Source organism: Strongylocentrotus purpuratus, unplaced genomic scaffold, assembly GCF_000002235.5.
Source record: "Strongylocentrotus purpuratus isolate Spur 01 unplaced genomic scaffold, Spur_5.0 spur5_scaffold_12, whole genome shotgun sequence".
Lineage (NCBI taxonomy): Eukaryota > Metazoa > Echinodermata > Echinoidea > Camarodonta > Strongylocentrotidae > Strongylocentrotus > Strongylocentrotus purpuratus.
Window position 1 is genome coordinate 20038034 of NW_022145597.1, and position 21380 is coordinate 20059413.

The 21380-nt window shown below is 37.2% G+C and overlaps 1 protein-coding gene across 1 annotated transcript in view; it reads right to left on the reverse strand.

Moving 5' to 3' along the window:
- The window catches only part of COLP4alpha (alpha2(IV)-like collagen), a 74162-nt gene extending 52782 nt beyond the window's left edge, over positions 1-21380 (reverse strand). Inside the window, 3 exon segments of the mRNA NM_214511.1 lie at positions 13180-13236; positions 20316-20370; positions 21006-21380. Of these exon segments, the coding sequence (NP_999676.1) occupies positions 13180-13236; positions 20316-20370; positions 21006-21046 (153 nt within the window). The 5' untranslated portion in view covers positions 21047-21380.

The window sequence follows — 21380 nt, forward strand, 5'->3', positions numbered from 1 at the left end:
GGAAATCCTACTGATCATGGTCCAGTAGCTATATGAGGCATGCAATTTATCAATCTCCAATTCTACTTTTGAACTTTTAGTTGGGTATATTCAATAAATACACATTTTGAGTGTCCTACTGAAAAATCTTGTCAGTGTCTGTACAGTAAGCAAAACTTTAGAGTTTGCCTCAAAAATCAATTGAAGTTTGCACATTGTATTATGAATTTATGCATAAAATATAAAATACTAATACTTGAATGCGTTTTTTTCCTGTCTATTTTACAAATCAACATCAAGAAAGGGTCATTTTTATATTACTGATTCTCAACTAAAACACAATAATCCAAAGGTGGATGAGTGGGGGAAATGGATGGAGGGCTCTGTGCCCCTCCCCCTCACCCACACTTTTTTTTCCTGGCAATTAAAGGTAAAGACCAGTTCTGGTCATGCGAGTGCATTGTGAAAGAAACGTTGTGGAATCGATCAGAAAAGGTTGATCATCTAGCATCTAGCATCTTCAAGGTTCTGGAATCATCAAAATGATAAGAAATTTGGCCCATTCTTCATAAAGTTACAAGCACTATACACAGAAAGATGTATATGGGACTACCCTATATCTCTCACAGACCATGAGTGAAAAAAATTTACCAAATATATGAATTAGTAGGCGGTTTCCCGGCAAATTTTTTATCATCATGTATTAGTCAAAACATATTCTTTCACATGATTGGTAATGAGAGCTTCCATTTCATTTTTTGAAATTGGGGCGTTTCCAATACTGGTCTTTACCTTTTAGAGCCAATCTGCCATACCCAAAAGTGGTAATGGCTATATCAAACAAAAATGAAAACTTTATTTCAGTTCTATTTTGTAATTATCATTTTCTTTTCTTTTCTTCTTGTGCACCTCTACTGAAATCTAAAAATCTACCCCTGATATTGGACCTGACATCCACAGCAAAATAAATGGAATGAAATTCAGAGATGGCATAATTGGCAAGGTTATTGACCTATTGGCTTCCACTGCGCTTGTTATAATAATTAGTTACCAACCATAGAGTCTAGGCAGGTGGTCTTTAACCTCCCCCTACCCTATTTCCCATCCCTCCAGCGATTAGAAGGTTGTCCATAAAGTTTATGCAGGTATATACAAACATAACTGTTTGTGCCTGGTGTGTACCACAGGTTTTGTTTTGTTTAGCTCTGATTTATTTTTGTTATGACAATATCAATCATTTTCTCTGCCCCCCCCCCACCCCCCCCCCCTTACATGCATGTATTTTGACATTATCTACATTTCTAAATACCTTTTTCTTTTTACCACGGAAATTTACAGAAATGTTTTTGTGATGTTTCCTAATTGACCATAGAAGAGAGAGGGAGTCTGATAGCAAATCATAAAGATTTGAAATGAAATCGTGATTGATACTAATGGAATAGTATTCTGAATGACATAGTATTTCAAATGACCAAACCTTGATTTTCATTCTCTTCAAATTTGCACAGATATAAATTTCCAAAGTTTCTTTGACCCCGCTCTGCTTTTTTTCCTTCTAAATAGAAAGGCAATAGGATTATATGCTCAGAGATTTATGATTGCAATTGCTAAACCAGTCATAAAGAGTTGAGGTCACAGTGTTTTTTGTGGTGACAGGTGTACTATTTCAACTGGACAGCCCTACCCAGTGGCGGATCTAGTAGGGGAGGAGGGAAAGGGTACACCCCCACTTTTCCAGACCATAATTCTGAGACACGCCCATGGCTGAATAAGAGATATAAACTACATGTTAAAGGCTATACAAAGTTTTGGTATGGGGTCATGAATGTGGTTCAAATGAACATATTGGAAGCATTTGCGATCCTACAATATTCAGTGATCGCTGTCGCGGTTGAAATCGAGTCTAAAGTTATGAAATTGTAAATAATACACTCTTTATGTTGTATAGCTCCCTCTCAAGGTCAAGATATTAATTAAGCTATGAAACAATGTTTCTTGACTATAATCGACCTATTAGCTATTCCTGTTTGGATATTATATATTACAACTACATATTCTGAGATTTTCATGGTCGCAGCTACCATTGTACGGCCGTAGGCGCTATTTGAAATTTATCAAAATTTACTGGGAGCACCGGTAAATTTTTATATCCAATTATTTAAATATTTTAGGGGCTAAATTTTCTAGTGCTTATAATACATCCACAGGGGCATCCAAATATATCAAAATTGTAAAGAGTTACCATCCAAATAAATTTCAAAATTCCCCAAAACTTTGTATTACCTTTAATATCAAATGTGGAAAAAATGCACAATGATAAAAGGGCAAGGTTTCTATAGATTGCAAATCCAATAGCCATGTTCACATAACATATTCCATTGTTTCTAGAACATACTAAAAAGTTCTGTGACGGTTCACTTTTCCATTAAGTTTTGTCTGACTTAGCTGTGATGCAAGTAAAGGGCTTGCCCCATTTGAAAAATAATAATGATAATAATAACTTTCACTACCTAACATTCATAGTCTCTTGAAATTTAATATGAAAAAATGGTGTTAATATGAAAGAAATTGATGTTGCAGTTCTAAGCACAAAATTAAATTTCTTGGATCGTTGGTTTCCAACATCTATTACATTTTCCATTAAGAGACTGATAATTACTACTAGTTATGCTTATCTTTCTCATTACTGGTCAAATAGTACTGGTCCTCAACCCACTTTGTGACCTGTTAAAGATTATCTTTGGCATAACAGTACAATAGCTAATCATTTCAATTTTTCTCCATTCATGCAATTGGTATAGCCCTGGAAAAGCCATAGAAAGGTTATAGGAAGTTTGTATCTCATTGAAACTAAAGAGAAAAACCATTCAATGTATGAGTGGACATGCAAGTAATGCACTGGTATGTTGAGGGAGGGCAAATTCGACCCATCCCCCCCCCCCCCCCCCCCCAATTGGGGCTGATAATGTTTTTCTTTCCTTTTCTTTTTTTTCCTCTAAAATTTCTTTGCTAGCTTGTTGGAAACTTTTAGTAATATTGTGACCCCTTTTGGACAAAATCCTGGATCTGCCCCTGACATAGAATTTAGAAACAATGGTAATAAGGGGTCATCAACCTTATTAATATTACTTAAACAACTATGGATCCATAGTACTGTGATGTAAGCTCTAGGAGTACTTCTTAATGAAATCATTAAAAAGGAGTATATCTGCTATATCTCGTTTTGTGATTATTTTGCATATAATTATAAAGACATTTCAATTTCGAAGAAATGTGTGCCTTAGATCCTTACTCAGAAAGTCTTGCTTGTTATAAAACAGGAAATTTATTGTTAAACAATTTTTTTTCGTTATCAAAGTATGTTTTTAAAACAGCGATCTACATGTAAATATTTAAAAACTTCTTAGACAAAAACAAATAATGTGCATAAAGTCATTTTTCTTGATAAAGGAAGTTTTCCAAGCCTGGGTTTTACAAATTTCTCACCCATTCATCACACCATAAGCTAAATATTGAGAACCTGGTTAAAAAGACAGACATTCAGGAACATCTGATGTGTTTTGTAAAATATTATAAACTAGAGCTGTTGACATTTTGTGATACTTCATTTTATGTACATTCTTCCAAAACTCTCCAATCCCCCACTCAATTATCGTTTCATATTCATCTCAATGTTCTTTCGAAAGTTGTGATTACATATCAAAAACACGTCTGCCACTTTTTTCTAAAAAGCTCCTAATTGCAGGGCCTGCGTGACGGCCAGTGACTGCCATTCCGGGACATTTCCTAAAGTTGAGACATAACATCATGTTCATACTGATCAGTCTTTATGTAGCCAAACAATGACTCATACTTTCTAAGTCTGAAAAATGATGAAAATGTCTGGGAATGACAAACATGTGCTGTTTTCTCCACCCACACATCTCATTTACATGGTATTTTTTAAAGAAAAGGTCGAGTTCAATGAAAGTGAAATTTCATTTGAGAGCTTTTTAACTCTTTTTTTAAAAATATAATCACAAAAGAATACCATAGAAAGAATGTCCCCTGGAAAGGATGACTTTTCAAATTCCCTCTACCGGTTATTCAAAATATGAGAAGAAATATCTGAAGTGTCTAGACCACACTTTCATATCACTTGTTCGTGTAGACCCATATATATATATTTCTGTGTACAGTGACGTTACATGTGACTTTCAGCAAGACTGAATTATCACTTTCTGATTCTTCTGATTATTCCCAAACCTCACAGTACACACCAATACTTTTTCTACTACATACTGTATATCAACCGTTTCCAACCTTTTCCAGTCTCCCAAATGGTTTCATTTACAGTGCAATCACACGACCAGAACTGGTCTTTATCTTTAAATTATATGGGGCATTGGGTGTGCCACAGGAATGGGCCAGTGGGAGACCAAAACAAAGCGGGGTTGGTTTCATTGCGTGCTGTCAGTGTCATGCCACTCCCAACCTGCCCTGTGTGACAACTATCTATAGTCTTCATCGATAGATTCCTTGTGAAAGAGATACTCCTACTCCTACTTCTATTTTTACTCCATATTTACTGAATGGTATTTAGATTTGCTTATCATAAATAGAATGTTGCCCCTAAAGTTGGAATAACTTTTCTTACTTCTTTTCATGAAATGATTGTGACAATATGCCAATATGGCTTCTTCTTGATGGAGATAGTTTACATCTTCTGAAAACGTTATTGATCAAGTTCTATGATGTTTAGATTGATCAACAAATGTTATTAGAAGAGGTTACCTTTATCTATCAAGAGTAAACCATATTCTCACAATCATTTCCTGAAAAGAGGCAAGAAAAACAATGTGAACCTCATAGTTTAATATGGTTAATAGTCAAATGTACATGCAGATTGTATTGCTGCCACATTAACTAGAATAGAGGATAATTATCTGTATTTGTAGTAAGATAGTTTACACTTTTTCAGAACATTTAATGGGATGTACAACAGATAATAATTATTATTATGCTTTACTTGGGAAATGGCCTAATCCAAAATTGAACTTTTGAATTTAGTAATTAACCCTGGACCTTTAAATTGTAAAATGTGAATAAAGGGAGGGGCCCACTTGTGGATTTGGCAAACATTTCACGCATGCAAAATTTTCTGGTGTTGCAGTAAAGAAAGACAGTGAATGTACCTACATGTATACATAAAACATTCTGCAGATTGTTCATTAAACTAAAAATGACAAGAGGTCTAAAGAGTCTGATCCATATAGACTAGCACTGGCAGAGCTGTTTCTATTCTGGGCAAATGACTACAGAAAAAAGTACACTCACTGGTTTCAGACAAGTCAAGTTCGCAACAAAAATCTGTTTTCCTTTTCCAAACTCAGTTCCTCTTGTGCACTGATCTGATTTGGCTTTTCTTCATGTTTTGAAAGATCATAACTTGTCTTCACATAAACTACTTCATAACATTACATAGAGCCCCAAGTTGTGTCTTTTTTGTGAGAGAGTGGGTGTGTGTGGGGTGTTTTTCCTGTTGGTCTTTTTTTTTTTAAATCTCTGATCATTTTTATTTTGGGGTGACATTTTTATTTTGGCTCTGCAAAAGTGCATGGATGCATGTATTCAACAACTTGTGGACACTGAAACTTTGCACAGGAATAACCAGATTCTACTCACATTTGAAGACAAATCTAATCATGGGCAAACAGAATGCTTTCAAAACAAACAATATCTGAATCAGTGAATGGTCCCTCTTTAAACACATGCAACCTATATGTAGCCTACACATGTAATGCGGCATCAAAAACTTCTGAACAATAGAGTAATTCACATGGAACCGAACTTATTCTAGCAATCTAGCCCTACATATTTCACCTCTGACTCCGAGAGAGGGTCAGTCCGTGTCGGTATGCTGGTGAAATTCATGAAGGTCTGACTGTTCTAGTAACATGAATGAATTCATGACAGTTCTACCTGCCATTCTCCCTGTGGGGGTCTACTTTGATTAGACTTTGGGCCCTTTTATAGACAGCAAGAATTGGGATAAAGAAACATCTCGTATAGAATTACATAGACGATTATATAGCAAAAAGAGAGGAAAAAACAGAACACAAATAAATATACATCATGAATTGAGTTCACCCAGGGAGAAGCAGGATTGTGAGATCAAGAGGGTGTATTCTGTTTTAAGAGGACCTATAAAAATATGCTGTCCGTCATGTATTTTTAGTACTGCCCCAATGGAGAATGCACTTAGAAAAAAACGGAAATTAATGATATTTTTGTAAACGACAAACAGAAGAGTTATTTGCGACTACATCAGAATCTAAAGCCCAAACTGCCAACTTAAGATTCACATAGACTTTGTGATATCATATTTCAATCATTCATAACTTTCTTATTATTAGTCCGATTTATTTCAAACTTTCGCCATTCTGTTTTTGTTGTTATTCTGCTTTCCAACATGAACTTATTACTTGGGTCGTATAGCCCTTTATAAATTTAAATCAAGTTTCTTTCACAAGTCACAACCCTTGATAAGTTTAGACAGTACCTTTAACCCAAAGCTCATGAGAGCGGCAATCTACACAAGCTTGAAAATGATATCTCAGGGATTTCCTCAATTGGGGGTTCTCTGTCATCATTGTCCATTTGGTATCCAATCCACAGGGAGGCTATCATCTCTACTACCACAGAGAGTGGGCAGTATCGACAGCACCGGTGGGCAGGAGTCATTGTGGGGAGGCGGGAGTCTTGCTTCCGTCATGGACCTACTATAATCACAGTAGGTCCATGCATAATAAAGGCATAATAAATGCATAATAAAGGCATTTGTATTGCGCCATTTATCTAGAACTTCTATTGAGGCATACAAGGAAAACTATATACAAAATAAGAGTCTGAATATGTGCCATATTCTCGTAAACCTTGAACCTTATCGGTCAATGTGACTGTGAACGCTTGCTTTGGGATTGACATTATCGATACAATATGAAATGTAACATTTTAAGTAGCTGAATGTCCGATTTTGTTGAATTTATGAGTAAGAAATATTCAATACTAAATACCTGAGAATGTATGTACTGACATGTGGGTGCATGTGCATGGGTGTGCAGCACATTTGATAAATGTCCTATGATCTTGCATTCTAGGCCATATACAGTTTTCAGTAGTACCATTTTCTGACTCCTCGTATAGCTGATGGAGTCTTTTTCTCATGAATTATGAAATAGAATCAAATGATTGATTGTGTTTTCACCAAAGACAGAAGATGCTTTCTCTTTGCATCTAAAAAGAAATGGATCTTAAAAAGAGATAGATAACATGGATCACATTATTCCGTGTAAATGTCATATGTCATTTGTATTCAATGCATGTCTTTGGTTTACTCCTGGAGAAAGAGCAAGGTCTGGTCATGACTTATGGAGCCAGCTTAGGATAGACAAAAAAACAAGACACAAGGATGAAGTGATGTTGAAATGGCTTGTGGTTTACTCTACTCTCAATTTACTACCGATGTCAAAGGTCAATCTAAACAAGCTGATGCTCACCTCCCATGGGGTAAACATGAGACTGGGGGACCTCGCTGCACCCTCTTCTCTCTGCTGTCTCTTCAAAATAACATCAATGTCATGCAGGACTGAAACTGGACTATAAAAGCCTACAAAGACCTCAAGCCAGAAACGCTGAAAGACTTCCCATCTGTTGCAGGGTTTTCACCCTTTCAAAAACCACTGGCCAAGGAACTCCTTGCAAGTTGCAACTATACCAAATGAGTGAGATATGAAAGATACATATCAAGTATTCAATCATCAATAGTTTTATTAGTACAGTGTACATCAACTGTAAAATAATGATTTTCAAGAAAGAGAATATTTGATATGAAGGAGTTTTCCTCTCTCACACAAGGAATCGTAGCTTGGTACAGTGGCAGCCAATAGTGAATGTTTACCAGGGTCCCTCTTTTTTAACTAGCTATAAATCTCAATGAATTAGAAAAAGTAAATTACACCAATATTTGAAGATATTCATTATTTCTAGAATCATTTCAGGACAGTGGAAGTTAAGTTTGTAAAAGGTTAGATTAATCTAATGAATGCCTTCTGATTATCCCTGGGTCGATGACACCTATAAGTCTTGCCAAAAATATTATCATCTACCACAAAATTCAATAGGAAATTAAGACTCACTAATTAAAAATGAGAGATTGAATTACATAACAAAATGACGTTCTCCTAGTAACCTTATTCTGGCAAACTCAATAAAGGTGGCAATTTCTTTATTACACCATTTTATCTGCTGGAAAGCAGTTACAGAGGAAATAAATCAATTTGGTTTGAATTAGTATGCCATTAGCAAGGCTATGTACAAAACTACAGCAGAACATCTGGTACATGAATTTTGGTGATCCAATATTTCACTTCCATCTGATAATTTTTTGTTCAGTGCTGTCGGCTATTAACACTAATTTCCATAAACTCTTAAAGGTAAGACCAGTATCGGAAACGCCCCAATTTCAAAAAATGAAATGGAAGCTCTTATTACTAATCATGTGAAAGACTATGTTTTGAAGAATACATGATGATAACAATTTTGCCGGGAAACCGCCTACTAATTGATATATTTGGTAAATTAGTTTTAGTTTATCTATTGGCTTGTGAGAGATAAAAAACGCATGTGTCACGCACATGTGCGTAGTCCTATATACATCTTTCTGTGTACAGTGCTTGTAACTTTATGAAGACTGGGTCAAATTTCTTATCATTTTGATGATTCCAGAACCTTGCAGTACATCTATGCTAGATGATTAACCTTCTCTGACCGATTTCACAACGTTTCTTTCACGATGCAATCGCATGACCAATTGACCATAACTGGTCTTTATCTTTAACAAACCTTGCTGGTCATTTCGCTGTAATGTAAAATCCTGTAACCTAGAGATAAACAGGTAGGGAGATTTTCTTTTTTTTTTAAGTGATAAACTTAAAGGGATCCGGTAACTTTGTCTCAGATTCTGAAACAAAATTCTGGATTTAGCTCATGATGCAATGATAATTATAAACCTTTAGGTCAGTCAGGTACCCCATGACTTTTACAAGCCGATCGCCTGTCTGATTATCAAGATATTTATGATTGGAATTACAAATTTTGAAAACCGTTCGCCTGACGGTTTTCATAACACTACAATCTATTGGGGAAAACGAGTATGGTAAAACCGGTCACTCAAAGATTTTTACTTTTTTGAGGCACTTCTTGACCATTTTGAAGCGCAATTTTTTTAGGGCTTCAATATTACACCATATTAAAGACACTGATAACACGTAGGGCCGTGTATCTCAGATTTAACATTGTTAAACGATCCCTTTAAAAATTACAAGTACAAAATATTTTGACCTAAACCATCCAAGATGCCTATCTCTGATTCTTCCCCAAATTACTGCTATAATATTTTTAACAATAGTGACATCATCTGTTTAGTGACATCATCTGATTGGAGACAGAAGGGCATTAAATCATATACTTCAACACAGAATCAACACCCTTCTGGCTTTGAACAGAAGATATGGAGATTCTTGTATTAAAATTCAGGAGCAAAATAATAAAGTCAACTGTCTGGCTTGAGATGTTAGTGCCTGGCTGGGATTCAAACCCTCAACCCAACTATTTAGAGTCAAGTGAATGAACCACCACACCACGGCACCTCCTCAAAGACTAAGGTCCCTTTAAGGATAATATGTCAGACAATAGCTGACCATATGGCCCGGCAGGTGTGTGTTTACAAAATGGTTTAGAGATCATAAACGGACTTGGTTTCTGTTTTTGACAGAATGGGGTCTAGTTCACACAACCCGATACCAAACTCTCTGGTCCTGGGTCAAATAATCTGACATCTTTTGAATCAGATAGTGGCTGAATCATCAGAAAACTTCATCACCTACAATCAGAAAATAAAAGAAAATCTATTGCTAAAGCAAGTGTTAAAGCCTTGAGATAATACTGGAGTATGGCAATGTAAAATTTAACATTACCCACAGAATAGATATAAGAGAATCACCCCTCAAACAAAGCAAAGAAAACATATTTATCCCTCAAGAAATTAGAACTCTTCAAAGCACTATGTTATCTATCTACTAAATAGCGCTTAACATTGAGAAATAGGGGGAAGAGGGTAAAATATATATAACAATACATTACAGATTATGATATGACTTTCAGAAATTCAGAGGCTTGAAATCAATACCAAGGTCATTAGAAATAGGTAGGCTAGAAACTGGAGGGAGTTTGAAATAACTGGGAACTAACCTAGGTTTTTTTAAATTTTAATAGTACACTGTTAGGGATCCGAACCACTTTATTGTATATTGTCCTTGCAAATTGTTTAGTAAAGGTTGAATAAAGATTTGAATTAAATTGAAGAAAAAAAGTATGCATATGTAGACTAGAAACTGGAGGGGATTGTTGACAATAAGCCGTCAAGTGGAATTTTTAGGTATAACTTAGTGCTTTCTTTTGTCCAGTGTGACATAGCCTCTCCTCAAGTGGTGATTGGCCCCTCGGTACATATTATGAAACTGCAAGTTCAAATCCTGATCTGATTTGATTCCTATAGCAGACCGGACCAACAGAGTTCTATTTGTCTCTCTTCTGTACCAAATGGATTTTTTTTCTTCAAAACAACAATTTAACACCTGTTCTGTTTTTCTGATCATAATATGAAGAGATGACTGAGACGAATGATTTCTCTACCAGATGTGACGCTTACATGCGATTGGGTTGGTGGTCAATCTCTGCTTCTGCATAGGACCTATCAGATGATGGCAATAGTCTGATTTGGTGAGGAACTACTGTAGGCTACATTACAGACTGCTACAAAAAGAATGTGGCACTTGCAGACTAGACAACTAGCCTAATAATCATCTCTTGCCCAATTTTCGGGGGGGGGGGGGGGGGGTTGGGGAGGGACATTTTCTGTGCTACCAAAAGTACGTGATTGAAGATTTAAAATGTACCAGTGATTAGAGAGTGCTTTGCCACTCTCTCGTGGGCAGAGTGATATATTATCTTCCTTTGGATGGTCACTAGCGCAATAATTGGTTAGCTCTTTAGAATAGGGTTGACATAACTTGCAGCAATTCTATCTCAGCATTTACAAAGTCATATCTGCCTAAGATGTGACCTACTGCACGGGGTATACCAAAGGATTGCCTGTCTACTCTATAGAGCACAATATGTATCTGTTGAAAAGTGAATGGTGGCAGCGGTGGGATCGATTGTATCAACTTGTAATGAGGCGGTAGTTGCGAGATTGACAGCATCAAAACTTTGATGTGGTGGTAATGGTAGGATTGATTGTATCAAAATTGTAATATGGTGGCAGCGGCAGGATCAAGAAATCCATGGCAGAACTTCAAGGAGGTTTGCAGTACATGGCATCTCCTGTCAGTCCTGTGCAGGCATGACCTAGGTGCTCTGTAAGCAATACAAACTTCACATCTTCACAAGACAGCCAGTAAGTGTTCTACCTGCCTGTCCCTTAAATCTCAATGAGAAATATAATTAATTTGAATAAAAAGAAATATATGTACAAGGACCATAATCTTTTAAGATTGTACTCACAGTACTATAGTTACGCATGCCCTTACAATTAACACCTTTTAAGTTTGAACTTGAGGGATACCTTCACCCACCTGTTATATAAAGAGTACATTGACCGTTTCTCATATGTGATACATATTAATTCACATGTAGCTTATACTACGTTTCTTTGTACGTTTTGGAGGGTCCTTTCCTCTCAAATCAAAGAGAAGCCCTGCATATATAGCTAGGTTATATGAAAGGGACACGTTAGGGTTCATATGTCTTGGGTGCAACATTATCTGACCGAAACCATCAAACCCCCAAAATGTGCATATGGAAGAACAAGAAACACATCTCCTCCCAATTCACTAGTCTAAGGTAAGGAGTAGCAAGGAGTCCAGAGAGGGCACAGCTGGCCAGGGTCAGGGTCCAGCAGGGCCAGGTGACCACCTGATTACACTCCCACAGTGACCATAACCTATGGTACCAGCTGCAACCTCGTCGCCAGCCACCGCTGCTGCTGGTCCCAGCCGCTACTAGCCAGTCTGCTTCTTTTCCTCACCTCTCTCTTCCTGGCGAGACCGCACAACCGCAAAATCACAGTTCAGATGTGGGACAATTGAAAATACATGTGATGTAATGTTTTCCTTTTTGTTTGAAAACATTCTTTGACTCACGCAACCACAGCAATCTTTTATTTCATAACGTTGTCATTTCATCCACATTTTAACATAGGCCTATAAAATACTACGTGAAATGGTGAATGTACGGGTTTGTGAGTATTTCTTTCACTTTCAATGACTTAATAATCAGCATGGCTTTGTCCTTGTCCAAGTGTCTGCATCAATCAAAAAGCCGCAAATTGAGAAAGTATGCAGACCACTTCAAAAACAATCAACGCTCTAGAGAGTTGGCTTGAAGCCATCCCCATATGGGGGTAACGGTCAAAGTTGAAACTGACACCCTTTTACCACTCAACTGCCTCCACCCACCCAAATATCTTGAGTTAGAGTGGTATCTAAAAATTGGATGTCTGCCCAGTTCCTTGAATGAACTTGATCAGTGGACTTGAAGTCATGAATGAAAAGTAATCGATTTTGGCAACGGTCTTCGCTTCAGGGGCAGGTTTTCGCTATCCAGTACTGGCAGTAGTGAGCAACAAGCATTCCAGAGGTTTTGGAGCCAGAAAGACATTATCTCATATACTTAACACCTAAATGATGTTCTTCTGTCTCAGAACAAAGGATGTCATATTTGGGACAGATATTCATAACCCATACCCATCGTTTTTATGACACAGGCCAACATTTGAATCAAGTTAACCATAAACGTTGTTGTACGTTTATGAGTTAACCAAACATTTTCTCATCTTGTGCTGGTATTCATCCCCTTAATTCTCTTTCCACCTCTTTTTTGTCTCCCTTTCTCTCTCTGTTTACTTTATACCTCCTTATAACTCCTATTACTGCCTTTCTTAACCTGACAACAAATGTATGTTCATAAATGACCATTTCAATATTACTAAAATCAACAGATTTGAAAAAGCCTTTCCACTCCTAGTCCTAGCTCCCCCCCCCCCCCCCCAATAAAAAAGGGCATCAAGTTTATTCAAAGTTTTAAACCTCACTGACTTACCCTTCCTCCTTTTCTGCCTTTACAGTTGCATTTTCTGCATGTATCATCACACCGTCTCTGTAGAGATAAATAAAAGAATAACAAAGAATTCAAAGTTAGAACTTACTTAACAACAACACAAATCAATTATTGAATCTAAAGCACAAAGCTGTAAAATTCTATACTATAAGAAGGCTATACCTTTCTGATTATATGGTAAAGCAAAGTTCCTATTACAGAGGTGATACAGTTGATCTTGTAAAATGATAGAAATATGGCCCTGCAAATTAACAAGTACACTGAGTATATCTGATAGGAACAAAGTCATCTTAATTGAAGTTTCAAGCAAGTTTTATGGTTCATTACTTATGGGAGCAAAATTGAAGCTCATTTTCTTTCGACCTAAGCATCATCATGGACCTCTCAAGGAGATTCATTGTATTATAAAGGCATGTTCATACAGTGGTACTTATATGTTTGTACTATTAAATCTTAGGTCAATTTCTTTTTTTGAGATCAGAAGGAGAATGCAGGGGAGGGGTGCTTAATGTTCTTAACTGTTGGTGCTTGCCCGCTGATACTGTGATCGGGCAAATTGGAATTTATGGCTAGAGTGATTGCCTTCATCATTTAAAAAAGGGCCTGTTTGTCCATGGTTTGACCATAGACCTACCACATAGCCAAAGGCGAGAGGTGAACAAGGATATGTGAGGGGGTCTCCTTCCGCTATGGGCCTCCTTCCCCTGTGGGCCTCATTAGCACTTCTTACTTGTTAATTAATATGATATGCCTTTTTACTACAAAATCGTTATCTGGTTATCAAACAAATGGACAGAAAGACTGCCAGGAAATAGACAGCCAGAAAAACTATAGAGCATACCATCGACAGACTTTCAGACGGATAAACATATATAGGTAGTAAGATAGACTGACTAAAACAACTGACGAACAGAAATTCAGTGTTTTGTCACAGAAGCTCAGAATACCAACTCCAAACGGTTCATGGAGATAATACAGTCTCGTTGATGCAGCTTTCCCAATGTAAATTCAATTTTAGAGGAAATCTGGTGGAGGGGGAGGAGATGATGATGATGATATCGAAAGGTTACAGCACTATGCACTTAAAGATAAACTTTAGTACTGGTAATGCGATTGCATTGTGAAAGAAAAGGTGTGGAAAGGATCAGAAACAGTTGATCATGTAGCATGTAAGTATTGGTGTGCACTGCAAGGTTCTGGAGTCATCAAAATCATGATAAATTTGACCGAGTCTTGGTAAAGTAACAAGCACATACACAGAAAGCTATGTATGGGACAACACGCATGGTGTCGGGGTTGGTACTACCTTGATTCCTTGTCTTTCTATGCTCATTACTCAGCCAGTATACATTTTCTTCCAAAATTGTTTGGCACATGTCATTTATTTGTAATCTTGAACATTCAGTGTAAGTTTCGTTTGATTCTGTGAGAAATAATTTTCTTTTTTTTACCATTACTCAACCTTCTCTTTAATCTGCAGACGACTTTCAGGTTTCGAATTCACAGTCATTTATACTAACAGCTACTGTCAGGTCTATGGAATCAAATAAAGGATTCAAAACCATTGGACAGGATAGTGAATTTGTGAAATCCTTTATGGAATTTGTGCAAATCATCAAAGATGTCGTCCGCTTAGAGCCAGAAGGGAATTAACTCTGTGTAAAATGAGTTAACCCCCTTGTGGCTAAAAAAAGATGATAATTCTGAAGGTTCTGTCAGGCGCTACCCGATTATTACCCTGGCTTTAGCAAGTTATTACCAAAGAAAAAAAGAAGTCAGTCAGTCACTCAATAATGTCTGACAGTGAAGTCTAGAAAGTAAACAGGTTCCCTTGCATAATTTGAAAACTAGGACACTGCTACCATTCAAATTTCACAGATAGGACATATGTGGCATATTCATAATTCCTGCAAAGTTCTACAGAATTTGATTTTGGCTGCAAAAGGGATACACTACCTTTAAGATTTGAACAATGTTGTTCTTTGATAAACAAATGGGCATCACTGGATAATAAACACTTATACTCTTTTCACACTGGTTTTGCTTAACCCCGTACTTTGCTTAGCCCCGTACTATCCTTAACCCCGGACTATTTTTTTTGGCTTTTCACACACGCTGTTTTTAGTCCCGTAGTAGCGCCTATTCCGGAATAAGAAAATTCATGCTGTTCTCACTGCAATTCGTTAACCCCGGATATCGTGAATGTTATGACTGGACATACTTCGCATTTGGCCAGCTGCGATACCCTCCATTGCGTAGTACCGGACTATTTTTCGTTTCTGTTCTCATTCATTTGCTTGGGACCGCAATTGCGGTGTTAGCAGGAGTTAGCACCACAATTGCGAAGTTAGCCCTGCTATTTTGCAGGGTTAGTTAACCCCGTACTATAGGTGGGGTTAGCCAACTTTAGCCCACTTTGGTAAAAACCAGTCTGAACAGAAAGTGGAATAGGCTTAACCCCGTCTTATAGGTGGGGATAAGACCCCCCCCCCCCCCTTAACCCCACCTATAGTACGGGGTTAAGCAAAATATTGCCAGTGTGAAAACAGTATAGGTGGGGTTAGCCAACTTTAGCCCACTTTGGTAAAAGCCAGTCTGAACAGAAAATGGAATAGGCTTAACCCGTACTATATAGGTGGGGCTAAGACCTCCCCCCCCCCCCTTAACCCCACCTATAGTACGGGGTTAAGCAAAATATTGCCAGTGTGAAAACAGTATTGGACCATGGGTAAAGAAGGGTCAGATATTATTGACAAAGGGCCTTGAACTTAAGCAAAAAGTCTGATCATCATTTTTTGGTCATGGAATGACAAAGTGGACTCAAACTCCATGATAATCTATGAAAATATGGTCTCCTGTAGAAACCCATAAATATGGCATAACTAATATCCAAAAAGTTATATTGGAAACTTCCTGTTTTAGGCTTAGTTTTGAGCTTGAAACTCCCCAATTCCTCAAGTTTCTCTGCTCAATCTATTGCACACTTGTTATACATCAATCTATGGATCTTGAGGGGTTATATCAAGGGGTTATACGGACTGTCAAGCCAGGCTCAGACACTGGCTTGTGACAGGGGACACGCCCTAATGGAGCTCTTACTGAAGAATGTGACCCCTGACCTCTGCCATGTCAGATTCTATTACCTGGAGGACGAGAGGACAGAGTTCACCATGTGCGGATATGTGGAGATTAGATCAGGCAAAAAACAGGGAGTTAATACTTACTGCACTTTCGCTTGATTTCATGCGATGGGCTATGTTTGAAATGAGAAACTACAAGACTTTTTGCATTTGTGATGTTGCTATGTACAGTATGCTTGACATGAGAAACTGCAGTCCTACATATGTGGTAGCTATTTGAAAATGAGTTGGACATACAAATAAGGGGATATATGAACAATTTTGTATTGAAATAACGATTTTGACTGAAATCATGTTACATCGTTAGAGGTTTGTGTTTCCAGCTAAAGGGAACCCTCATATTTGGGATGATTACTTTAAATTCTGAAGAAAAATAAAAGTTTACTTTCCTTTGAAGTTTGATTGCCCTAACCTTTCATATTTGCAAATCATAACTTGGCTAGGATAAAGCACTATCACAAGGGGAGATCATGGCAGACTATCTTTTCTACAAGATCTCTGTGGTTTTACTGTCTTGCGGTTTGTGGGTGTCTCTCGCTAAATTTCTCTCTGCAGGGGAACTTTTGGTCTTGACATTCATTGTTTTACTAGGGAGGGAGCTATAGCTGGTGGCAGTGGTAATGAAATTGGAGAATATAGTCTCTTCTTTACGGGTCAGGAGCATGAAGCAGAGCGAAGCTACTTTTGAATTGAAATCCAACTGATGATTGAATGTATACAAGAATGTAACCTTATATACTAACCATGGAAACTTATGGATATTTGGGGCTCCTTATTATTTCAGGTCTACGGTTTTTACCTTGGCCCACTACTTTATAATCCCTTCCTTACTGACCAAATAGACCTACATATAGCCTAATATAGGGCTAGATAGAATTCCTGTGTGTGTGTTTTTTTAATAAAGTTTAATTTGATCTGATTGTTGCACAAAGAAAGCAAGGAGTGTAAGGAACAGTTTCCCAAAGTAGCAACTGTTTGGAACTGCCAACCCTCTTTACTTATGTTTATTCATGAGCTATAGCAAATAAGACAAACTGGCTACCAAAGCAGAGGTTCTCATGGATTAGATTTAAGCTGACCAATTAGTGAGTGGTCTGTTAGTCACTTGGTAATTAGCAGGACAGGTGGGAGTCAACTCATAAGTTCCATTCAACAATTACACCCTGTCTTAAAGGTGTCCTACCATGTCCTCTTTGAAAGTTGCAACAATTTGAAAACATGAAATCGTGATGGAATCTTGAAACCGGATCAAAATAATATACCGGGTATTGTTATCATTATGTGTGAAATTGTACTAAGAAGTTTTCATTTAAATTTCATTAAAAATTCTAAACCAGCCATAAAAAGAAAAGCTGAAGGATGTTCTTATTTTACTCCATAGAACTTAGAAGTCGTGTACATATTTTAGGCTTGAAAAAGTTGTATCACATCATAAAACATAACGTTTCCCTTTTAGTAATTAACAAGCAATATCACATTGAAATGAACTGAATTCATTGTTTTATCTGTCTGAATAGAGTAAATTTGCCATCCAATCGCAACAAAACGTTCAACAATAAGCTATGAAACTTTTACATGGATACCACAGTTAAATCCATGCAAGAGTTCAAGGCAGATGTAAGCTTTTTATTAGCTGTGCAGGAAACGCAAAAAAGGAAATTTATCTAGGGCTAGGCTATTCATGTGTCCTATTTACTTTCATGCTATGCTATGCTATGTGCAATCATCCATACTTTTTGCATGAGTAAATGGCATACCGTAAATAGAGGTAGATGAGGTTGCAGAAGTAAGGGAGAATTTTTTTTTGCACATCCATGGAAATTGAGAGGGGAAAAGGACGGTTTAGCTCCTCTAGGACTTTTTCAGCCTCCCCCCCCCCCCCTCCCCAGTCCCTAAACTCACAAAAAATCCTGGATCTGCATCTATTGTACAGGCAACTAAATCCTTAATCCTCCTAAATTAACATTTTGCACAGGTGGATAATTCTGTTTAATTAGGAATTAAACTTCTGACCTCTACATTTGACAGGGTACTGCCAACAAGGCCAAAATCCTGGGGTAGTGACACTTTGCTTTTCAGTTACTTTAAACAGAAAAGTTTTTGTTTTTGTAGACCATTCAAGCATTTCATTCTTGCTGTGTATTGTAATGGCAGCATTACATTGCACTTCCTTGATTTGTTCAATGTTCTGACTCACATTACACAAAATGAGATAGAGAAAAAGAATTTAAAAAAGGAAACTTGCATGTGGCTTTGTGGTAGAGGAAATGGTTGCCAATTAATAGAATCATTCCTAAACTTGAGGTAGAAAGTGGGTTTATTGATCTTTATTCTTTTATTATCATAAATGACACATGACAACATTAAACAAATAATCTTCTGCTTAGGTATTGTTCACATACAAGATTGCAACCCCTCCCCCTCCAAAGAAAAACTGCTGCAGCCATGAGCTAAATAAAACCATTTCAAGCCCCGACACCATGTGTGTTGTCCCATATAGAGCTTTCTGTGTACAGTGCTTATTACGTTACCAAGACTCGGCCAAATTTATTATGATTTTGATGACTCCAGAACCTTGCAGTGCACACCAATACTGTCATGCTACATGATCAACTGTTTCTGATCCATTCCACACATTTTCTTTCACAGTGCAATCGCATTACCAGTACTGGAGTTTATCTTTAATGTGTGTATCAAAGAATTTGTCATTAATTTGCCTGGCTAGCACCTTTTAATGGTAATCTGTCATTTCATTTTATGAGCTGAACCTGGAGCTTGGAATTAGAAGGGAAGTTGTGCTAATGACCGGACTGTTAACGAATGACTAAGAACAAAGGGTCTGATTCACAAGTAGCCACCTCCAGCCAAATACTGCTGGTACTTTAATCCTAATCTTCATTCATGTGTGCCAAGGACAGGACATGAACACTTTGGTGAATAACCTTCTGTTATCAGAAGGACAAGGGGCAGTAACACAGGATCAAATTGGATTTCCTGCACTCATTAAAAATCAACTACTACTTCTTCTTCCTCCTCTTCTTCTTCTTCAAAGTTCAAGTACTGCCTGTGTCTTCTTTTAAGTAATAGAAGTAATGAAGGTCCCACTCCAGTTCTCAAATATACAGGGCATAAAGGCAATTTCACCCCCACATTGCCTCCATAGTGGATTCCATTTTTATTTTTTATTTTCAAAACATGCCACAATCACATCAATAATAATGTGAAGAACATAACACAACCACCACCAACAGTAACAACAACAACAACATTTATAATAGTAATAACAACAATAATAATAATAATAATAATAATTGTTTATCATCATTATTATTATTATTATTATCATCATCATCATTGTCATCATAGTACCAAGGAGTTTATTATTAGACTAATAACTCCTCAAACATATGTACAATATCGATGATTGTGTGAATAGCTTATTTGAACAAAATTAGTTTAGAATTGATTTAACAAAAATAATTGAAGAGAGTTTTTAGGTTTGATGAAGGAGGTCTGGTTTAATGAAGGAAGTCTGCATTAATTCCAGATGTAACAAGTAGGCTGAGGTCTTTCAAAATAGTTTCAATCACAATTTCTTACATTCCTCCTGTAAAATCAATCAATTACAGGATGAAAACGGTTGGCAGAGATATTGCACACAATCCATAGAAAAGCCGTCCCCTTCGCGTGAATCAGCTGGTGTATGGGCGTTACCCAAGCACTCCCTACTGAATAATTCATATCCCTCCCTGGATATAGCTGCCATTTCTGTCCATCCTCTTGACAACGACCTAAATTAACATATTTAATTATTCATTTCCCACATGGAGGCGGGGCTTATAAGCGCCTGTAGTCTAAATTCAGACCACTTTCTGCGTTGTACATAATCTGCACATCTCTCCATCCAAATCGACACACACATGCATTTAGGCACATATTTTCAGGCATTTTTTTTTAAATAAAAAAATAGGATCTTACCTCTTGCGCTTTACTAGATTGAACAATAACTAGGAGAAATATCACCAACACCGACCTGTTGGCGAAAAGAAGTGGAAAAAAAAAGTTTGATGCTTCTCACTTTTCATTCAATTCAATTCAAATGAACATGATGACATTTTATTTTGGTCAATTCACTTGCCATTACCTCAAATTTTTGCAACATTTTTTTGTAATTGTGACTAATTTTTACACCTCCATCTTTTCTATTATTATGATGCCAACCTCCTGAAAGTATGACAGGAATATTCTAGTTTCCCCGTTTCATGTTTTCACCCACCTTCCAGGTCCAGCACTCTAACTATATTGATTTGGAGTCGGCGGAGCTGAGCTGGATCTGGATTGAAATTCTACTCATCTTCAATCATCAGGTTTATAAAGAAGTGGCATCATTATCATTCTGAACATATCTTTCATATCAAATAATAATCATCACTCAACAAATACATATTCTCTGGAATTACGTCGACGTCCACTTAGAGAAAGCAAAGCCGAATTGTTCATTTTTGAACCCCCAACTCGCAGGTCATAACAACAGCAACAAATCCTCCGAACGTTCATGCCAAAACTCACGATTCTGATGATACATATTTCCAACTAATTTTCATGCAAATAAAGAGATAATAATCAAAATCATACAAATCTATTCACGAAATGAAATGATGTACTTACCACCTCCATAGACTCCGTAATGACGAACTAAAATATAACATTTTCACAGGAATATTGCACCCGCTTCGGGCGTCTTCTGCGTCAAATTCGAACAAACTTCCCGGGCAAAGTCCCCGTGCGACAGACGCTCAGCCTCTCGACAACCAAGTCATTGATGACGATGAAAGTTTATAAAAACCGATGTCGGACTGCTTTTACAAAATATATTAGCTATACAAAGATTGTATAATCTATTTTGTGAGTCTATGTGGTATGGCCTGCACGGGCCTAACGAATATTAGCATTCAAACCGAGCGCTACTGGCCGGTTAGCGAGGCATCAGGGCTCTTCAATTGCTGAACAGAATCGCACAGAGAACTTCCTGAGCTACCATAC